Raw genomic sequence first — 22,312 nt, forward strand, 5'->3', positions numbered from 1 at the left:
ACTATATATACACAAGGGGGAAATAATTACTATTAATGTTTAATAAAACCTAATCAAGATTATACAATATTTACAGTAAATACCAAATATTCCCACAAAAATTTTGTAAATAATTATTTTATGAAGCATGGGTGAATAGAGCAACATATGATTTAATGAGTATAATCCAAAATATGGATCTATAACTATGCATTTTAGATGTCATGAGAAGAACATAGCAGAAAGTCCCTCTTGGAAAATTTTGGTGCCAGTGGTTTGGTGATTGGAAAGTGAAGACTTTATTGTTGAAGAAAGAAGGAAGCTCTATGAAAAGAACTAAGAAGAAAAATTGTATGTGTTATACTCCTAATGTAAAACCATTGGCCACGACTATTTAAGGGCCTAGAAGCAAGAAAGAGAAAATCAACCTCTTGACACTTGAGCAGAGACTAGAGGAGATGGGAAGGTTATGCACTCATGGATATTTTTGGGGAGAAAACTTAAAATGAAAAATAATTGGGGGACAAATAGTAAATTCCACACTCTCGATTTAATTGAGGAATATATCACTCATGCCTAGTTTGGATATGTTAACATCAAAACCTCAAAGGTGTATAAACAACCTTAGATATCCCTTTCGCAATCTTTTCCTTGATAAATTTGTGATCAATCTCTACATTCTTGGTTTGATCTTGATTGACGAAATTTTTTGCCATGTTGACTGTAGCTTAGATGTCACATAGTAAAGTCATTTAAGTTATTCAGATAGCCTTTTCAACTATCTGCTTTCACAAATTCCATGAGTCATGTCATGAAATTCAACTTTGCTACTACTTGTTGCTGCTATTTGTTGCTTTTTCCTTTTCCCAAGTAACAAAATAGATGTAGTAGTTGGAAGTTGATCTCCTATTAGTAAGTAACAACCTAGTCTATCCATGTGAGATTTTGATAGGGTTTAATATTGATTGTCGAGGGTCTAACACAACCTTCTTTCTTTATTTGGGCTTGGGACTAGCTATAAAACAAGAGACAACCTAGTCTCTGTGTGAGAACATTTTTATGTTTTTGTTAAATCATTTCTTGAAAACAATCTTTGCCAAATACCTAAATCTTGTTCTAAAAATTGATGCTTTAAACATAATATTGCAATGTGAGTTGTTTACAACATGGTCACATGCTAAGTATGAGAGACTTTCTTATTAATTTGATTTATTGCAAACCTCCATTTTTCTTAGCTTTCTCAACCATTCTCCTCAAATCTGAATTTGAATCTTGAAATGAACTTTCAGAGGAAAAGAATTTGGCAACATTTTTTGGATAATGAGTAAGCTTGTTGATTGACTGCAAATTGCTAGATAAATTTTCAACCAAGACAGATTATTCAAATGTCAAGGTTTTAGATTTTTTCATTATCCCAATCTTCAATACTGTAGATAGAGACCTACTCTTTAATTATTATGGCAAGCCTGGTATTCATCAAATACTAAGCATTTATAGTCATGTGATTTGAATTCCATAATGAACTATCTATATGTTGCATGCTCGAGCATGACAAGAGGTTTTGTCATGATATTAGCTATTTGATGAGCAAAGTGTATGTAAGATAGATCAATGAGGCCTCCTTCCTCTTCCTTCTTGATGAAGTATCTATTGATTTCAATATGTTTTGTTCTGTCATGATACATAGGAGTCTTGGTCATTTCGATGCTAGCCTTGTTATCACACCAAAGCTTCATAGGACCGTCATATGGAACCTTCAATTCCTTAAGCAATCTAGTAACCTATATACCTTTGCAGATTCCAAGTGCCACTACTCTGAGTTCAGACTTAGCACTACTTCTTAAGACTAGATTGCTTTTTACTTCTCGAAGTGACTAAATTCCCCCACACGTAAGAGCAATGCTCAGTGGTAGGTCTTTTGTTTTCTAAAGACCTATCATAGTCTGCATGTTTGTAGACTTCTATATTCCTCACTCTACCCTTCTCAAAAAACATACCACTTTCAGGGTTGACCTATAAGTATCTCCGGTAGATAGCTTCCATGTGCTCTTGTGGTTTATGCATGAATTGACTCACAACTCCAACTGAATAACTAATATCTAGGTAGGCATGAGTCAAGTAAATTAGTTTTCCCACAAGTCTTCTGTACCTTTTGGCCTCTACCAGTGCATCATCTAGTTTAACCTCCATATTACATGAGGCTTCCATAGGTGTTTCATTAGGTCTTGCACCAAGCATCCCTATCTACTGCAATAAGTCAAGGGTGTATTTTCGTTGGGACACATTGATCCCTTTTTTGGTTCTTGCTACTTCCACACCTAGAAAATACCTCATCTGTCCAAGGTATTTTGCTTGGAATTCAGTTGCTAATGTTGCCTTTAGCTTGCTTATAGACTTCTCGTCATTTCTTGTTATGACTATGTCATCAACATACACTATCAGAACAATAACTTTGCCATTGCCATGATTGGTAAACAGTGTGTGATCAGCTTGCCCTTGAGAGTAACCCATCTTCCTCACAGCTTTAGCAAATCCATCGAACTAGGCCCTGGGAGACTATTTTAACCCATACAAGGATTTCTTTGAGTCTACATGCCTTTGTGGAGTTGTTTGGACCCTGCACTCCATCTAGGATTTCCAAGCACACGTCATCCTTCAAATCTCAATTCAAGAATGCATTCTTAACATTCAATTTATGCAATGGCCAGTCCAAACTAGCAGCTATAGGCAACTGAACTTTAATAGCATTGAACTTTGCTACTGCAGCAAATGTTTCTTGTTAGTCAATCCCATATGTTTGAGTGTACCCTTTTGTGACCAATTTGCCTTGGACTTATTTATGCTCCCATCTAGATTGGATTTGGGAGTGAAGATCCATTTATAGCCCACCTTTGTTTTTCCTTTGGAAGAGTTGTGAACTCCCAAGTTTATTTTCCTTTAGGGCTCATAGTTCTTCATTTATAGCCATTCTCCAATTAGGATCAGCAAATGCTTGTTGGAAGGTAACTGGTATTTTCACAAGTGAGCTTTTTGCTGCAGAAGCATGCATCCTAGGAGACAAGTTTCCATATGAAACAAACTTGTAGATAGGATGGTTGGTACAAAATCTTACCCCTTTTTTGACGGCAATTGGCCAGCCCAATTTTTCAGGATCCAACACTGGATTGGACTCACGGTTGTGCCTTGGAAAGGGGGGGGTCTATCTTCCCTGTCTTCTTGCACATTCCCTTCATTGAATCTGATACTAGTTTGTTGAACTACCCCTGTATCAATTTCAATTTTCAGTCTTGTCTTCTGGATTTTCAGGGATATTTTCAGCGCTGGTACTCATTAGTTTATCATCAAATGATTCTGTTTCTGGGTAGTCAAGTCTGGTTTGTGGGTTTTTGGGACTGTCAAGGGTATTTTTGGGCAGTATGGATTGCTCTGGTTCAGTTTGGCTGTTTACACTAGTGGTAGGACCCAAAATTAGCCATTCTTCTGCCCCATAATTCTCTCTTATGATGGGTAATTTGGGGCAATAGGCATCTTCTTCATAGAACACGACATCACTTGTGACAACTGCATATTTTGTTGCTGGACAATAACATTTGTACTCTTTTTGAGTAGGAGTAGCTTAGAAAAAGACACTTTGCAACTCTTGCACTTAGCTTTCCTCCATCAACTTCATGTACAAACACCACACATCCAAAAGCCTTTTGAGGCATAGTATTGATCAGGGAAGAGTTTGGGTAGGTTTCAAGAAGTTTTTGGATGGGAGTACTAAAATTGAGGATTTCAGAGGGCATCCTATTAATTATGTAGGTAGAGTTTCAAACAGCATCTCCCCAAAAAAGGTTTGGGACATTTCTTTCTATCATGATAGCTCGTGTAACTTCTAGAATGTGCCTATTCTTTCGTTCAACTACTCCTTTTTGTTGAGGGGTGTAAAACACATGATGTTTGATGATGAATCCCATTCTGTTCTAGGAATCCCTCAATGATTCACTCATATATTCCTTGGCATTGTCGCTCCTTAGGACCTTAATGGTGGATTGGAATTGAGTCTTCACAGAATTGCAACATTTTTTGAAAATTTGCAAAGCTACAGACTTCTCTTTCATCAAATATATCCATATAACCTGGTTATGATCATCAATGAAAGTAACAAACCACCTTGCATTTGAGAGGGTCTTAATTCTTGCTGGATCTCCAATATCACTATGGATTAATGTGAAGGTTGCAGTAGGCTTATAGGGTTTTGTTGGGTATGAGGACCTTGTTTGTATAGGAAATTGGCAAGTTCCATGGTGAAAGGGAATATAATTTTTATTGAAGAAAGTTGGAAATAAATGCTTCATATAACTGAAACTGGGGTGGCCTACTCTATAGTGCCACAACATTACATCTTTATTCAGTGATCCAGAACTAAGTAGAGCTTGTCTAACTCCTTGGTTCTTCATGCTCACCCCTTCAAAGTAATAGAATCCATCCTACTCTTTAGCATTGCCAATCATCCTTCCCAATGTCAAATCTTGAAAAATACACCCAACATCATCAAATATCAGTCGACACTTTTGACCTTTTGTCACTCTAGTCACAGACAATAGATTACATTTAAGTTCTGGGACAAACAAGATATTCGTTATTTCAAGATGCTCAGACAACTTGGTGGTTCCCTTGTATAGATTTCATTTGCCACTTAAGATCTTAATGGCAATATTTAGGAGATTTTAACAAATATTTGTTATTAGTCAAGTAATTGGTAGCTCCTGAGCCAACAATCGAAGTTTCATTAGTAGTCACCATGACATTTAAGGCAATGATGGAGTTACCTGACTGCATAGGTTTGCCTTGGCAAGAGAATCTAAATTATTTTGCCTTTCAAGTATGTAACATAGCAGCTGATGTTCTTCTTTGCTAAGTTTTTCACTGTCCTCTTCCTTGTCCTCAGATGAAGTGAAGTAACCTTTCCTCTTTTGTTGGTGCTTCTATTTGAAATTAGGAGGCTTCTCATGAATTTTCCGGCACACCTCTCTAGTGTGGCCACTCAGTACTTTTCATTGCGTCTTCCTCTCAAGTACATCAGCACGCATTGTGACCACTAGAGATAATTGCTCCCATTCAGTTAATGAGCAATAACCATCTGCTGCATCTCATTTGTGGCACCAATTTTTGAAACCGTCATTGAAGATATGACAGGTATGGTGTTTCAAGGATTTCTCAGCTGCGTTTGTGGTTTTGTCCCAGTCATCAATGCAGACAGGGAAGTGCCTGCGCTGCCCGAGATTGATCCTGTCGTTTGCAACAACGGAGGGAACCCTAAGGTTTATCAAAAACCCTGGAGCTCTGATACCATGTAACAAGTAGTGTTGGAATCCTCTGATTTATTTTATTGATCTACTCAAATGAGTCTTGTTGACTTGACTGCAAGCAGGGAGCTTAGGAAGAATAGAAAAATAAATAAATCCCTGGAAATCAGGGATAAAAACTTACTAACATACGAGATGAGAAGATCGTTGGAATTAAAATTATGACAAAAAGAAAAAAAGACATTATATTCAGCAGTGGTAGACTAGAGGAGAAAACATAGCTTTGTGCCTGGGCTTTTAGGTTTTAACAGGATGAAATGAGAAGCAACTTTCTTGGACAACTTTGAAAAGGATTGGAGAGGACTTTGGGTTGGAAGGGATCACAATTCTAATACCATGAAAAAAAAAGGGGGCAAAAGAAAAATGCTGAGAAGAATCTATGTGGAAAGGCTGAGAAGTAAAATTGAGTGCATTATCTTGTAAATATATTCAGATACAGGCCCCAACTATGTATAGGTGTAGAAGCAAGAAAGAGAAAATCAACCTTCTGATACTTGGCCAACAGAGACGAGGGATAGGATAAGCATTCAGAAAAAAGTTACAAGAAATAAACCAAAAATAATCAGGGAAAAAAATAAGAATTCCACTATGATAATTAGAATAAAGACCCCACAATTCTTGATTTTTGAACTTCCTTGTAGAAGTGGAGGACAACAACTGGTCCTTAGGTATTTAGGATATTGTCTAAAGCGGAAAGTAGTATCTCATCTTTGAAAGGCACTCAGACTGTAGTTATTATTTGATGTGCTTCCTAGATAAGTATAATAATTCTCTTGAGTAACAGGATATCTTATGTTCTAAAGTGCTTTCATTGATATACGGGAGCGAGATAAGTTACTAAGCTATATATGCTTGCTTTTCCCATGTTTTAGTGGTTTAATTTTATGTTCTGCCTTTTTGTACAATTAATGTATCCATGTGGTTTTTCTCATAGTAATAGCATTGGAGAACACATGCATTGAACAGATAATTAAAGTCAAGTTGATGTGAAGTATTCCAATCATATTTGTTAAGTTAAACTTGCAATATGATTTCTATTGAAGATTTTTATTCTTGTCATTTCAGGATGCATTTGCGTCTGAAAGAAGGAAAGCCAAAATGCTTAACTTTTCAATTGCCTATGGAAAAACTCCCATGGGCCTAGCCAGGGATTGGAAGGTATTAGGAATTTTGCTGCTGATGAAAGATATTTTTTAATTGTGCAAGCAAGTTAATGGATATGTTTTCTCAGGTTTCCGTGAAAGAAGCTAGGGAAACAGTTAACCTCTGGTACAATGACAGAAAAGAAGTATTGGTATGGCAAGAGCAGCGTAAAAAAGAAGCTTGTGAGCATTATTGCGTATACACATTGCTAGGGCGAGCCCGGCAGTTCCCTTTGATGGCTAAGGCTACATCATCTCAAAAAAGTCACATTGAGCGAGCAGCTATTAATACTCCAGTGCAGGTCTTTCATTCTAATATTATAATGCATTTACCCTCTTTTGTCTCTTATTTGAGCTATACAATGTTTTGAATTCATTTTTCTATCATGAGCAGGCAACCTCTTGAATTTCTTATGTAAATTTTCAGAGTAAAGTAGCTCTGATTTTCTTATTCAACTTGGTTAGAAAGGTGAAAATTAGCAAGGGACTAAGGCAACAAGCCTGTCGCTATTCATTTGATTGCAGCAATAATAATTATAATTTAAGGAAATGTGTAGAGAGAATGCAAGTGATAAAAAATTAATTTGGAGGGACTGTGTCTTTTAGTGAGCTGCCCCTCCTTCAAAAATGACCTCCAAAAATGGTTTTGTCCAAGCAAATTTCATTTGTAGTTTAACAGCTGATTTTTAAATGACTTGTTTCATGCCCCAATAATGGTCCGGACCCAAAGATAAGTTTGTGACCCCATCCCTGTGAGTTTCTTTATGGTTTTCTGATTTGTGAAATTGCCACAGGGTAGTGCAGCTGATGTTGCCATGTGTGCCATGTTACAAATATCCAAAAACATATGGTTGAAAGAACTTGGATGGAAGTTACTTCTACAGGTTAACTTCATGTGAATATTTCCTTTCAAGGTCTATGTGATATTGTTTAGTTTCTGTCGATGTGCGTGACATGCAGTAGCATTTTCCTATGGCATCCTGACTTATATGGGATAAAGATAAGAAACTGTGGAAAAACCCAATAATTATGGCCTCTCTTTTTCACTCTGATTTCTACTTGATTGTAATCCCCGGTTACCCGCTTTTTGACTGTTAGAATTAGGTTTAATTGGCTGATTATTATTTGCTGATTTATTGGCTTTGATCAAGCAATTATATTCTCTGTGCAGCTGTTCGCCCTTGTATATATAGTGAGTCACTTTAATGATTGAAAATATAGTATTTTACACCAAAAATCGTCTCTCTTCTCACATGGTATCAGAGTGCGAGGGAGAGATCGACCATTCACTAACCTCTGAAGATGAGATGGAGGCCGTTTAGTCAATTGGTGTAGCAAATAGGTCGAAAACTCTTGTCCCTTGATCCTGAGGTATGTACGCAGATTTATACATGAGAGAAGACAATCAAATCTCCAAGAAATAAGGAGACTGAATCAGGAGAGGATATTCGGGAATAAATTACCTAAAAAATCTCTACTTTCACTACCCACGGTATCCTTTTTAATATAAACAATATTTACATTAAATATAATAAAACACTGTCAACCATACTCCCCAAGTTGGATCATAGATGCTAATCATGTTCAACTTGCTTATACAACTATCAAATGCTGGCTTGTGTAATCCTTTGGTGAGTACGTCAGCAGCTTGAAGCTTTGTTGGTATGTAGACAAGGCACACAACTCCTTGTTCAACCTTTTCCCTTATAAAATGTCTATCAATTTTCACATGTTTGGATCTTTCATGTTGAACTCGATTTAATGCCATACTTATGGCAGTTTTTTTATCACAACACAACTTCAGTGGAGGATCAGTCCTCTCGTAGATCTCATCTAGTACTCGCCTTACCCATAGTACCTTTGATATACCTTGAGCCAACACCCTTAGTTCTGATTCTGCACTACTCCTAAGAACACTCTTTGCTTTTGACTCTTTCATGAAACTAGATTTCCTCATACAAATAAGCAATTGCCTGACGTTGATCTCTTATCCTTGGATGCTCCTCCCCAATTTGCATCTGTGTAAATTTCTATTGATCATAGGTTTTGCTTCTTGAACAATAATCCTTTACTTGGTGTCCCCTTCAAGTACCTTAGGATTCTGTATGCAGCTTCCATATGCCTTTCTCTAGGGTCACACATATATTGGCTTGCAACACTTACTGCAAAAGCTATGTCTGGTTGAGTATGAGAGAGATAAATCAGTTTCTTAACTAGCTTCTGGTATCTTTCTTTCTCCGCGGGTTCATTCTTCTCTTCTTCACAATCATCCTCCTCAGATTCAACTTCATCTTCTTCATTTTCCATATCTTTCTTCAGTTTCTGGTATCTTTCTTTCTCCATGGGTTCATTGTTCTCTTCTTCTTCTTCACAATCATCCTCCTCAGATTCAACTTCATCTTCTTCATTTTCCATATCTTTCTTCAGTTTCTTCCCCTTCCTCTTCACAACAATAGGTGTCTGTACAGGTTTACATCCCAACATTTCTGTCTCAATAAGCAAATCGAGAATATATTTTCTTTGGGACACATAAGTCCCTTTCTATGATCTTGGAACCTCCATTCCCAGAAAGTATTTCAAGTTACCAAGATCAACAACAACAACAACAAGCCTTTATCCCACTAGGTGGGGTCGGCTACATGGATTGCAAGACGCCATTGTGCTCTATCATTTATTAAGCTTTTAGAAATATTATTAATTAAGAGATCACGTTCAACAACTTCCAAGAGTGTTCTCTTAGGCCTTCCTCTACCTCTCTTAATCGGACTCAAAGTTATATGTTCCACTCTTCTCACTGGTGCCTCCCTTGGTCTTCTTTGTACATGCCCAAACCATCTCAACCGATTTTCTACCATTTTTTCCTCAATAGGTGCCACCCTCACTTTTTCGCGTATGTGCTCATTTCGAATTTTATCTTTACGTGTATGTCCGCACATCCATCGTAACATTCTCATCTCTGCTACTCCAACTTTATGCTCTTGCTGTCCCGTTAGAGCCCAGCATTCACTACTATATAACATTGCCGGTCTGATAGCAGTACGATAAAACTTTCCTTTAAGTTTATTAGGCACCTTACGGTCACAAATAACTCCTTTAGCTTTTCTCCAATTAAACCACCCAGCTTGAATTCTATGTGAAATATCTCCACTGATTTCGCCATCATTTTGAATAATGGCTCCCAAATATCTAAACTTTTCCACTTGAGGTATAATTTGATCTCCCAATTTCACTTCCAAATTATTTTCGAATAGTCCTTTACCAAATTTACAATATAAATATTCCGTCTTACTTCTACTCAGACGAAAACCTTTCGACTCCAATGTCCTCCTCCATAACTCAAGTTTGCAATTAACCTCTTCTCTTGTCTCTGCTATAAGAACTATATCATCCGCGAAGAGCATACATTTCGGGATTTCCTCTTGAATATGTTCCGTCAAAACATTTAAAATCAAGTTAAACAAATAAGGACTCAGAGATGATCCCTGATGTAGTCCAATCTTTATAGGAAAATCCTTTGTTTGACCACTAGGCGTTCTTATACTAGTTTTTACCCCCTCATACATATCTTGTATGGCTTTAATATAAGCAATCCGTACTCCCTTTTTTTCCAACGCTTTCCAAAGCACTTCTCTTGGTATACGGTCATAAGCTTTTTCCAAATCAATAAAAACCATGTGTAGATCTTTATCTTTACAACGATACTTTTCCATTAATCCCCTTAGTAGATAAATCGCCTCTGTAGTTGATCTACCTGGCATAAAACCAAATTGATTCTCAGAAATACTTGTCTCCAATCTCAACCTGTGCTCAATTACTTTCTCCCACAATTTCATTGTGTGGCTCATGAGTTTAATCCCTCTATAGTTAGTACAATTCTGAATATCTCCTTTATTTTTATAAATAGGAATTAATGTACTTCTCCTCCACTCATCAGGCATTTTCTTGGACCGTAAAATCACATTAAATAACTTAGTTAACCATCTCACCCCTTCTTCACCTAAACATTTCCACGCTTCGATAGATATACAATCAGGTCCGTTGGCTCTACCATTTGCCATTTTCTTAAGAGCTTCCTTTACCTCCTTATCACGTATTTTTCGATAGAATGACAAATTTTGTTCTCCTTCACCAGTTACTAAATCCTCCAAGTTACTAGATGAATCCTCTCCATCATTGAAAAGTTTAGAAAAATAAGTCTCCCATCTATTTTTAATTTCATCATCTGTAACTAAAATTCTTCCCTCTTCATCCTTAATACACCTTACCTGTTCTAGATCTCTTGATTTTCTTTCCCTACTCTTGGCAATCTTATAAATATTTTGCTCTCCTTCCTTCGTCTCAAGGTTCTTATAAAATTCTTCAAAAGCTTTAGAACGAGCTTCACCCACAGCTCTCTTAGTTTCCTTCTTAGCCATACGGTACCTCTCCCAATTTTCCTCATTGTTACACAAATGTATGGCTTTAAAACAGTTCTTCTTATACTTGATTTTGTCCTGTACACTATTATTCCACCACCAAGACTCCTTATCTCTCGGACCAGAACCTTTCGATTCTCCCAAAACTACTTTTGCAACCTCCCGTATCTTTTTAGCCATATCCTCCCATATAATGTTAGCACTTCCCTGAGAATCCCAAATTCCTTTATCCAAAAGATTTCGCTTGAAAATATCTTGCTTCTCACCTTTTAATTGCCACCATCTAATCCTTGGTGTTACTACTTGTCGACGTTTTTGGATTTTACTCATAATACACACATCAAGGACTAGGACCCTATGTTGTGTCGTTACAGCATCTCCGGGTATCACCTTACAATTTTTACAAAGTTTTCTATCTGTGTTCCTAACCAAAAGAAAATCAATCTGCGACCTTGAGGCTCCACTTTTGTAAGTGATGAGATGCTCATCTCTCTTCTTGAAACAAGTGTTGGCAATCTTAAAATCATACGCCAATGAGAAATCAAGAAGAGTTTGTCCTTCATTGTTTAGCTCTCCAAAACCAAAACCACCATGCACCCTCGCATACTGACCAGCTTCCCTCCCGACATGCCCATTAAAGTCTCCTCCAATAAAAATCTTTTCACTCTGTGGTATGTGTCGAATCAACCCCTCTAGATCCTCCCAAAATAATTCCTTAAGACTGGCTTCTGTCCCGACTTGCGGCGCATAAGCGCTAATAATATTAACAGTCTCACGTCCAATTATCATTTTTAAAGAAATAATTCTATCTCCAATTCTGCTAACTGCTACAACGTTCTTCTTCTACTCCTTATCTATAATGATGCCTACTCCATTGCGTGCACTTACTTTTCCTGTATACCAAAGTTTGAAACCTTGAATATCCTTAGCTTCTTCTCCACGCCATTTTGTTTCTTGCAAGCAAATGATATTGATTTTCCTTTGAATCATAACCCCTACAACCTCTACAGATTTACAATTTAATGTCCCAACATTCCAAGTACCAAATCTAATTTTGCTCTTATGGACTAACTTCTTTAGCCGCGTGCGTCCAGAATGACGCGGTAGCCCTTGCTCATTTAACACTACATCCGGGCGCCGATGCAGCGGCTCTAACTCACTTATCACTGTACTCGAGCCATGCAGCGCGTTACTTACGGGCAACGACCTAGCATTAACATTATAACGTCTATTGTCCATGTTCATGATAGATTCAACAAATTTTTACATTGGCTGTTGATGGCCTAACACAACCCTCCTCCTTTACCCGGGCTTGGGACCGGCTATAAACATAGGCGGAGTTTCAAGTTACCAAGATCCTTCACTTCAAATTCCTTTCCAAGAGCCTTCTTTTCTCTATCTACCTCTTGCTCATAGTCACCTGTGACAATTATATCATCAACATATACAATGAGAATGCATCTCTTATCACCTTTCATTCACCTTTCATTTTTACAAACATCGTGTGATCAGACAGTCCCTGCTTATACCCTTCAATCTTCAAGACTTTCGAGAATTTGTCAAACCAAGCCCACAGTGATTGTTTTAGGCCATACAAAGATTTGTTGAGCTTACACACCTGATTGTTCTTTCCTGCCTCAAAACCTGGGGGTAGTGTCATAAAGACTTCTTCCTTAAGGTCACCATTTAGGAAGGTGTTTTTAATATCTAGCTGATGGAGAGGCTAATCCAGATTTACAGCCATTAGGATTCTAATAGTATTAAGCTTGGCTATAGGGGCAAAAGTTTCTTTGTAGTCCAAGCCATATGTTTGGGTGAACCCTTTTGCCACTAATCGTGCCTTTAATTTGTCCAACTTATTAGCAGCATCGTACTTTGGGGTGAACACCCACTTACAGCCCACAACTCTCTTCCCTTTTAGTAGCTCTACAATTTCCCATGTGCCATTTTTTTGTTGAAGCATTCATCTCCTCCATCACAGCATTCTTCCAATTTGGTATGCTAAGAGCTTCATACACATCATTGGGAATCTTTACTTTATCAAGGTTAGTTACAAAAGTATGGAATTGTGAGGATAGAGTCTGATAACTTACAAACCTTTGGATGGGATGCTGTGTGCAAGTTTTGGGTTGTTTTCTGAGGGCTATAGGTAAGTTTGCCTCCACTTTTTCAGCTTCAGGAGCCTCTTGTGGTTCAGATTCTGGTTGTGCCATTTCTTCCTTGAGTAGACTATGGCTGTCTTTTCCAGTGCATTTCTAGCATTTGCATTTCTAGCATTTTCAGTGCAATCTGAAAGACTTTTTACTTCAGCTTCTGGCCTAGGAGATTGGATCTTGAATTCGGTGGGTTGTTGGTTTAAGAGTTCAGACTTTGTTTAAGGGTTTGTTGATGCAAGAATGAAGGGATCAGAATTATGAATGGTGGTGAATTCTTTACCCCCTTGCCTCTCACTTTCTAGAAACTGAAAGTTACTCCCCCTCTCCCCCTGACTTGAAGTATTTGGGTAAAAGGACTCATGCTCAACAAAGCTAACATCTCTGCTTATGTAAAGTTTTTTGGTATGAGGATCAAAGCATTTATACCTTTTTTGTGTAGAGGAATAACCAAGAAAGATACATTTGACGGCTTTAGGGTCCAGCTTTTGGGAGTGACGGGAGTGAACATAAGTGGAACAACCAAAAATTTTAAGTGGTAAGTTGGTGTCAAGATGAGTAATGGAGTGAGATTCTTTTAATTTCTCAAAAGGTGTGGTAAATGAGAGGGCATGACTTGGCATGCGGTTGATTAAATATGTAGCGGTAAGGATTGCGTTACCCCAAAAATACGTGGGGACATTATAAGTAAATAGCAAAGCATGTGCAACTTCTAAGAGGTGTTTGTTTTTCCATTCCGCCATACCATTTTGTTGGGGAGTGTTAGGACAGGTACTTTTATGGACAATTCCGTGTTCTGTGAGGAACAGATCCATGGTTATATTGAAGTATTTAGTACCATTGTCAGTATGGAGGACTTGGATTATGGTGTCAAACTGGTTTTCTTTATCATTGGATAAAATTGAGAACAGATAGAGGGCACAACAGATTTATCTTGTAATAGGTAGACCCAACATATTCTAGTATGGTCATTAATAAATGTAATGAACCATTTAGTATTTATACAATTAGCAATGAGTAAGACCCTATAAGTCACTATGAATAATGGAAAAAGGACGGGTAGATTTATATTCAACAAGTTTGAATATAGATCTGTGATGTTTAGCAAGTTCATACTCAGCACAGTGAAATGAAGAAGTTTTATTAACTTGAAATTCAAGAAACAAACGACACAAGTATTGAAAATTTGGATAACCAATTCTCCTATGCCATAACATAAGATCATTAAAGTCTTTATTTGCAAAAGTAGGTGCAACATGGCACTGGATTTGAGACCAAAGACTCCTCATGGTTGATTCATTAAGATAGTAGAGACCGTTGTACTCCTTAGCACTGCCAATCATCTTCCCCGATAAGAGGTCCTGAAAAATACAATGAGTAGAACAGAAATGAGCCCATCAATTTGCCTCTTTAGTCAACTTATAGACAATAAGTTACAAGCCAAGTAAGGTACATGTAAAACATGATTCAGTTTCATAACTTTAGAAATAACCAAACTTCCTGTTCCTGCTATTGACGAGGAAGACTTATTAGCTATACTCACTGTTTCATTCCTAGCATTAGGAACATAGGTATTGAATAATTTAGCATCTGAGGTCATGTGATCAATTTCCCCAGTATCAACGATCCATTTAGGGTTACTATTAGAAGTAAGTAAGGCACATTTACCTTTGTGATCCACAGATGCAGTAAGATTCAGTTTCTAGTTTTTCTCATTCCTCTGCAACATACTGAGCATCTCAAGTAGCTTACCTAGTTGTTCCTTATCAATTTCAGGCATTGAGTTTGGTTTATCTGGCGGTACATCATGAGAAGTTTCATAACTTAGTTGCTTGCCTTTCTTTAGCTTCCAATCGGCTGGCTTTCTATGTATATCCCAACAAGTGTCACGGGTATGCCCAATCTTCTTGCAATGTTCACAAGTGACCCTCCCCTTTTGGTTTTTATGACTCGAATCACTGCCCTTGCTCACAAGTGCAGCAGTGTCTAAGGAAGAAGTTGGGGTAGACATAGCTCCAGGAGTCATTACCTCGCTTCTTGAAGCCTCACGACGTGCCTTTGAGAATACTTCTCTAGTGGATGGGAGTGGTATACGGCTCAGAACTCGCCCCTGAACATCATCTAGAGATTGATTTAGTCTTGCAAGAAATTGAAATATACGTTCATTCTCCACTTGCTCCTTATAACAGGTTGCATCATTACTGCTAGACTATTCCACTTTTGTCATCAAGTCTAATTCTTGCCAGATGGTATTCAGCTCCAGCTAGAAAGTCGTGACATCATGTTCTCCTTGTTGCAGTGACCATGCCTTTGTTTTAAGCTCATATATTCATGCCAAATCCTTTCCATCAAAGTATGAATCTCGCACAGCTTTCTAGATTTCATGAGCTGATGGAAGAAATATGAAGCTCTGTTGAATTTTCAGAATCATGGCATTGATTAGCCATGATGACACCGACGAATTTTCGGTATGCCATTACTGTAGCTCCTGCGTTCTGGACTCTTCTGGAGTTTTTGATGAGCCATTAGGGTAATCCATCTTCCCTCAACCTCCAATTGCAAGTCATATAGCCTGTGCCCACACACAATAATTCAAGCCATTGAGTTTTATAGTAACCACGAGCACCGATGATCCATCATGACCAGTGATCGACCTAAGGGGACCACCAGCCTTGTCTGGATCGCTTTGCAAGGACCCATCACTCTTCGACATTGGAGAAGTGTGAATCGGGTGCGACTCTTGTGTCTCGTCTTCGGTGCTTTTTGTCTCTGAGTTTTTGGCGTCTATGTTTGCTAGAGGCTCTGATACCATGTAGCAAATAGGTCGAAAACTCTTGTCCCTTAATCACGAGGTATGTACACAGATTTATACATGAGAGAAGACAATCAAATCTCCAAGAAATAAGGAGACTGAATTAGGAGAGGATATTGGGGAATAAATTACCTAAAAAATCTCTACTTTCACTACCCACAGTATCCCCTTTAATAATAAACAATACAACAACAACAACAACAACAACAAGCCTTTATCCCACTAGGTGGGGTCGGCTACATGGATTGCAAGACGCCATTGTGCTCTATCATTTATGAAGCTTTTAGGAATATTTTTAATTAAGAGATCGTGTTCAACAACTTTCAAGAGTGTTCTCTTAGGCCTTCTTCTACCCCTCTTAATCGGACTCAAAGTTATATGTTCCACTCTTCTCACTGGTGCCTCCCTTGGTCTTCTTTGTACATGCCCAAACCATCTCAACCGATTTTCTACCATTTTTTTCTCAATAGGTGCCACCCTAACTTTTTTGCGTACGTGCTCATTTCGAATTTTATCTTTACGTGTATGTCCGCACATCCATCGTAACATTCTCATCTCTGCTACTCCAACTTTATGCTCTTACTGTCCCGTTAGAGCCCAGCATTCACTACTATATAACATTGCCGGTCTGATAGCAGTGCGATAAAACTTTCCTTTAAGCTTATTAGGCACCTTACGATCACAAATAACTCCTTTAGCTTTTCTCCAATTAAACCACCCAGCTTGAATTCTATGTGAAATATCTCCATTGATTTCGCCATCATTTTGAATAATGGCTCCCAAATATCTAAACTTTTTCACTTGAGGTATAATTTGATCTCCCAATTTCACTTCCAAATTATTGTCGAATAGTCCTTTACCAAATTTACAATATAAATATTCCGTCTTACTCCTACTCAGACGAAAACCTTTTGACTCCAATGTCCTCCTCCATAACTCAAGTTTGCAATTAACCTCTTTTTTTGTCTCTGCTATAAGAACTATATCATCCGCGAAGAGCATACATTTCGGGATTTCCTCTTAAATATGTTCCGTCAAAACATTTAAAATCAAGTTGAACAAATAAGGACTCAGAGATGATCCCTGATGTAGTCCAATCTTTATAGGAAAATCCTTTGTTTGACCACTAGGAGTTCTTATACTAGTTTTTACCCCCTCATACATATCTTGAATGGCTTTGATATAAGCAATCCATACTCCTTTTTTTTCCAACGCTTTTCAAAGCACTTCTCTTGGTATACGGTCATAAGCTTTTTCTAAATCAATAAAAACCATGTGTAGATCTTTATCTTTACAATGATACTTTTCCATTAATCCCCTTAGTAGATAAATCGCCTCTGTAGTTGATCTACCTGGCATAAAACCAAATTGATTCTCAGAAATACTTGTCTCTAATCTCAACCTGTGCTCAATTACTTTCTTCCACAATTTCATTGTGTGGCTCATGAGTTTAATCCCTCTATAGTTAGTACAATTCTGAATATCTCCTTTATTTTTATAAATAGGAATTAATGTACTTCTCCTCCACTTATCAGGCATTTTCTTGGACCGTAAAATCACATTAAATAACTTAGTTAACCATCTCACTCCTTCTTCACCTAAACATTTCCACGCTTCAATAGATATACAATCAGGTCCGTTGGCTCTACCATTTGCCATTTTCTTAAGAGCTTCCTTTACCTCTTTATCACGTATTATTTGATAGAATGACAAATTTTGTTCTCCTTCACCAGTTACTAAATCCTCCAAGTTACTAAATGAATCCTCTCCATCATTGAAAAGTTTAGAAAAGTAAGTCTCCCATCTATTTTTAATTTCATCATCTGTAACTAAAATTCTTCCCTCTTCATCCTTAATACACCTTACTTGTTCTAGATCTCTTGATTTTCTTTTCCTACTCTTGGCAATCTTATAAATATTTTGCTCTCCTTCCTTTGTCTCAAGGTTCTTATAAAATTCTTCAAAAGCTTTAGAACGAGCTTCATCCACAGCTCTCTTAGTTTCCTTCTTAGCCATACGGTACCTCTCTCAATTTTCCTCATTGTTACACAAATGTATGGCTTTAAAATAGTTCTTCTTATACTTGATTTTGTCCTGTACACTATTATTCCACCACCAAGACTCCTTATCTCTCGGACCAGAACCTTTCGATTCTCCCAAAACTACTTTTGCAACCTCCCGTATCTTTTTAGCCATATCCTCTCATATGATGTTAGCACTTCCTTGAGATTCCCAAATTCCTTTATCCAAAAGATTTCGCTTGAAAATATCTTGCTTCTCACCTTTTAATTGCCACCACCTAATCCTTGGTGTTACTACTTGTCAACGTTTTTGGATTTTACTCATAATACACACATTAAGGACTAGGACCCTATGTTGTGTCGTTACAGCATCTCCGAGGATCACCTTACAATTTTTACAAAGTCTTCTATCTGTGTTCCTAACCAAAAGAAAATCAATTTGTGACCTTGAGGCTCCACTTTTGTAAGTGATGAGATGCTCATCTCTCTTCTTGAAACAAGTGTTGGCAATCTTAAAATCATACGCCAATGAGAAATCAAGAAGAGTTTGTCCTTCATTGTTTAGCTCTCCAAAACCAAAACCACCATGCGAACAATATTAACAGTTTCACGTCCAATTATCATTTTTAAGGAAATAATTCTGTCTCCAATTCTGCTAACTTCTACAACGTTTTTCTTCCACTCCTTATCTATAATGATGCCTACTCCATTGCGTGCACTTACTTTTCTTGTATACCAAAGTTTGAAACCTTGAATATTCTTAGCTTCTTCTCCACGCCATTTTGTTTCTTGCAGGCAAAGGATATTGATTTTCCTTTGAATCATAACCTCTACAACCTCTACAGATTTACAATTTAATGTCCCAACATTCCAAGTACCAAATCTAATTTTGCTCTTATGGACTAACTTTTTTAGCCGCGTGCGTTCATAATGACGCGGTAGCCCTTGCTCATTTAACACTACATCCGGGCGCCGATGCAGCGGCTCTAACTCACTTATCACTGTACTCGAGCCATGCAGCGCGTTACTTACGGGCAACAACCTAGCATTAAACAATGTGACACACGGTCAAATAAACAATATTTACATTAAATATAATAAAACACGGTCAACCATAATTGGAGATGTGACACACACACGAGCAGCAACGGATGACTCTCACGATGAACACAGACAGCAACGCCATCCTGGAGGAATGCTCTCACCGATGATGTCCAGTCTTGAAGACCTTACTGTCCTTATCGTCCTAGAGAAACTCACCGGAGAAAACTATAGAGATTGGGCCCAGACGATCTGGCTTGCTATCGAGGGGCGTGGATGTCTTAGGTACGTGACTGGATATTCTCAAATGCCAGAGCAGTCGAACGCTACAGCAATGCGACTTTGGAAATCAGAGAACTCGATGGTTGCATTATGGCTTATAAATGCCATGGTACCAGCCATAAGGAGAATTTTTATGTATTTACCCACTGTCCATGAAATTTGGGAGGCTGTTCATGAGGCCTACTCAGATGGTGAAAATGTCTCACTAATTTTTGAAATGAAAACCAAGTTGTGGAATATGAAGCAAGAGTCTTGAAGTCTTAATGACTAATACCTTGAAATGACCACACTTTGGTAGGAATTAGATTTGAACACTCAAATGACATGGAAGAATGCTAATAATGCTACTCAATACAAAAAACAAGTTAATAAGGAACGTCTATTTGAATTTCTTGTTGGACTTAATACAATTTTGATGCTGTTCGAGGTCGAACTCTTAGCTTTGTACCACTTCCATCAGTCCGTGAAGCCTTTGTTCAAGTTAGACGTGAAGATTCTCGACGACGGGTGATGCTTAAAAATAATAACCAAGCTGCCAATACTGCACCAGAACCATCTGCACTTGTGTCTAAAAATGATTGGAGAAATCAAAAAGGCAAACTAGTTTGCGAGCACTATAAGAATACTGGTCACACAAAAGAAACTTGTTGGGATATTCATGGCAACCCTCTAGATTGGAAACCTAGGAAGCCAGGGGGGCGTGGCTACCATGTTGGTACAGAAAAATTGGATGATGCGAATCTCACATCTCAAGCACTCTTTTCTGAGTAATTCACCAAAATTTGAGTTTTCTCAACACATTCCAAATGCCTGGTTCATCGCAGCAACCAGCAGCAACAGTGGTTCATTTTTTTCAAGCCTTAAGTACTATTCAACACTTATGTATTGGAAAAATCTGGATTGTTGACTCAGGTGCCTCTAATCATATGATGGATAGTCGAGAACTTTCACTACACATACACCGTGTGACAATTCTCTTAAAGTTAAAATTGCTGACACATCTTTATCTCCTGTGATTAGGATTGGAGATGTCAAAATTTCGGATAGGCTCATTCTTCACTCTGTCCTTCATGTTCCCAACTTGAAGTGTAATTTATTATCTGTGCATAAACTAAACACAAATGAGCATTGTCATGCTGACTTCCATACCACTTGCTGTGTGTTTTAGGAGCTGTTAATAGGGATGACGATTAGCATCCCCCATGAAGAATGATCGTGTTTGTAATAAAGTCTCCCTTTCTAGTCGTGACCATTTGTTATGGCACCAACGTCTTGGTCATCCAAATTTCTATATTTGAATCAACTCTTTCCTTCTCTTTGTTCTAATAAAGATGCTTCCAAATTTTATTATGATGTTTGTGAACTGGCAAAGTACCAAAGAACTACGTTTTCTCACAATATTTATCAATCATCCTACGCTTTCACCACTATCCATAGCGACCTCTAGGGACCAAGTTGTATTTCAAATAGAACCCATAAAAAATGGTTTATCACATTCATTGGTGATCATACTCGAGTTTGTTGGACCTCCCTCCTTAATGACAAAACTGATGTTTTTTTTTTCCATTTTTGTGAATTTCTATCAAATGATTAAAACCCAATTCCAAACAACCATTAAACCTCTTCATATGATAATGGCATAGAGTTCATTAATAGTTCCCTCAGTACCTTACAACAACAACAACAACAAGCCTTTATCCCACTAGGTGGGGTCGGCTACATGGATTGCAAGACGCCATTGTGCTCTATCATTTATTAAGCTTTTAGAAATATTATTAATTAAGAGATCACGTTCAACAACTTCCAAGAGTGTTCTCTTAGGCCTTCCTCTACCTCTCTTAATCGGACTCAAAGTTATATGTTCCACTCTTCTCACTGGTGCCTCCCTTGGTCTTCTTTGTACATGCCCAAACCATCTCAACCGATTTTCTACCATTTTTTCCTCAATAGGTGCCACCCTCACTTTTTCACGTATGTGCTCATTTCGAATTTTATCTTTACGTGTATGTCCGCACATCCATCGTAACATTCTCATCTCTGCTACTCCAACTTTATGCTCTTGCTGTCCCGTTAGAGCCCAGCATTCACTACTATATAACATTGCCGGTCTGATAGCAGTACGATAAAACTTTCCTTTAAGTTTATTAGGCACCCTACGGTCACAAATAACTCCTTTAGCTTTTCTCCAATTAAACCACCCAGCTTGAATTCTATGTGAAATATCTCCACTGATTTCGCCATCATTTTGAATAATGGCTCCCAAATATCTAAACTTTTCCACTTGAGGTATAATTTGATCTCCCAATTTCACTTCGAAATTATTTTCGAATAGTCCTTTACCAAATTTACAATATAAATATTCCGTCTTACTTCTACTCAGACGAAAACCTTTCGACTCCAATGTCCTCCTCCATAACTCAAGTTTGCAATTAACCTCTTCTCTTGTCTCTGCTATAAGAACTATATCATCCGCGAAGAGCATACATTTCGGGATTTCCTCTTGAATATGTTCCGTCAAAACATTTAAAATCAAGTTGAACAAATAAGGACTCAGAGATGATCCCTGATGTAGTCCAATCTTTATAGGAAAATCCTTTGTTTGACCACTAGGCGTTCTTATACTAGTTTTTACCCCCTCATACATATCTTGTATGGCTTTAATATAAGCAATCCGTACTCCCTTTTTTTCCAACGCTTTCCAAAGCACTTCTCTTGGTATACGGTCATAAGCTTTTTCCAAATCAATAAAAACCATGTGTAGATCTTTATCTTTACAACGATACTTTTCCATTAATCCCCTTAGTAGATAAATCGCCTCTGTAGTTGATCTACCTGGCATAAAACCAAATTGATTCTCAGAAATACTTGTCTCCAATCTCAACCTGTGCTCAATTACTTTCTCCCACAATTTCATTGTGTGGCTCATGAGTTTAATCCCTCTATAGTTAGTACAATTCTGAATATCTCCTTTATTTTTATAAATAGGAATTAATGTACTTCTCCTCCACTCATCAGGCATTTTCTTGGACCGTAAAATCACATTAAATAACTTAGTTAACCATCTCACCCCTTCTTCACCTAAACATTTCCACGCTTCGATAGATATACAATCAGGT

At 37.8% G+C, this 22,312-nt stretch overlaps 1 protein-coding gene across 5 annotated transcripts in view; it reads left to right on the plus strand.

Annotated features, from left to right (window-relative positions):
• LOC129302407 (DNA polymerase I A, chloroplastic/mitochondrial) overlaps positions 1 to 22,312 on the plus strand; it is a 40,887-nt gene that overhangs the window by 13,351 nt on the left and 5,224 nt on the right. For 3 of the 5 annotated variants that reach the window (XM_054941272.1, XM_054941276.1, XM_054941273.1), the window contains exons 9-11: positions 6,396 to 6,488; positions 6,562 to 6,774; positions 7,267 to 7,356. In XM_054941272.1, the coding sequence (XP_054797247.1) occupies positions 6,396 to 6,488; positions 6,562 to 6,774; positions 7,267 to 7,356 (396 nt within the window). Of the gene's footprint in view, positions 1 to 6,395; positions 6,489 to 6,561; positions 6,775 to 7,266; positions 7,368 to 22,312 lie in introns of all 5 variants that reach the window. The other 2 variants (XM_054941274.1, XM_054941275.1) reach the window with 2 other exon arrangements.

This window comes from Prosopis cineraria, unplaced genomic scaffold (genome assembly GCF_029017545.1).
Source record: "Prosopis cineraria cultivar Desert tree isolate PC_DT_omini unplaced genomic scaffold, ASM2901754v1 PC2, whole genome shotgun sequence".
Lineage (NCBI taxonomy): Eukaryota > Viridiplantae > Streptophyta > Magnoliopsida > Fabales > Fabaceae > Prosopis > Prosopis cineraria.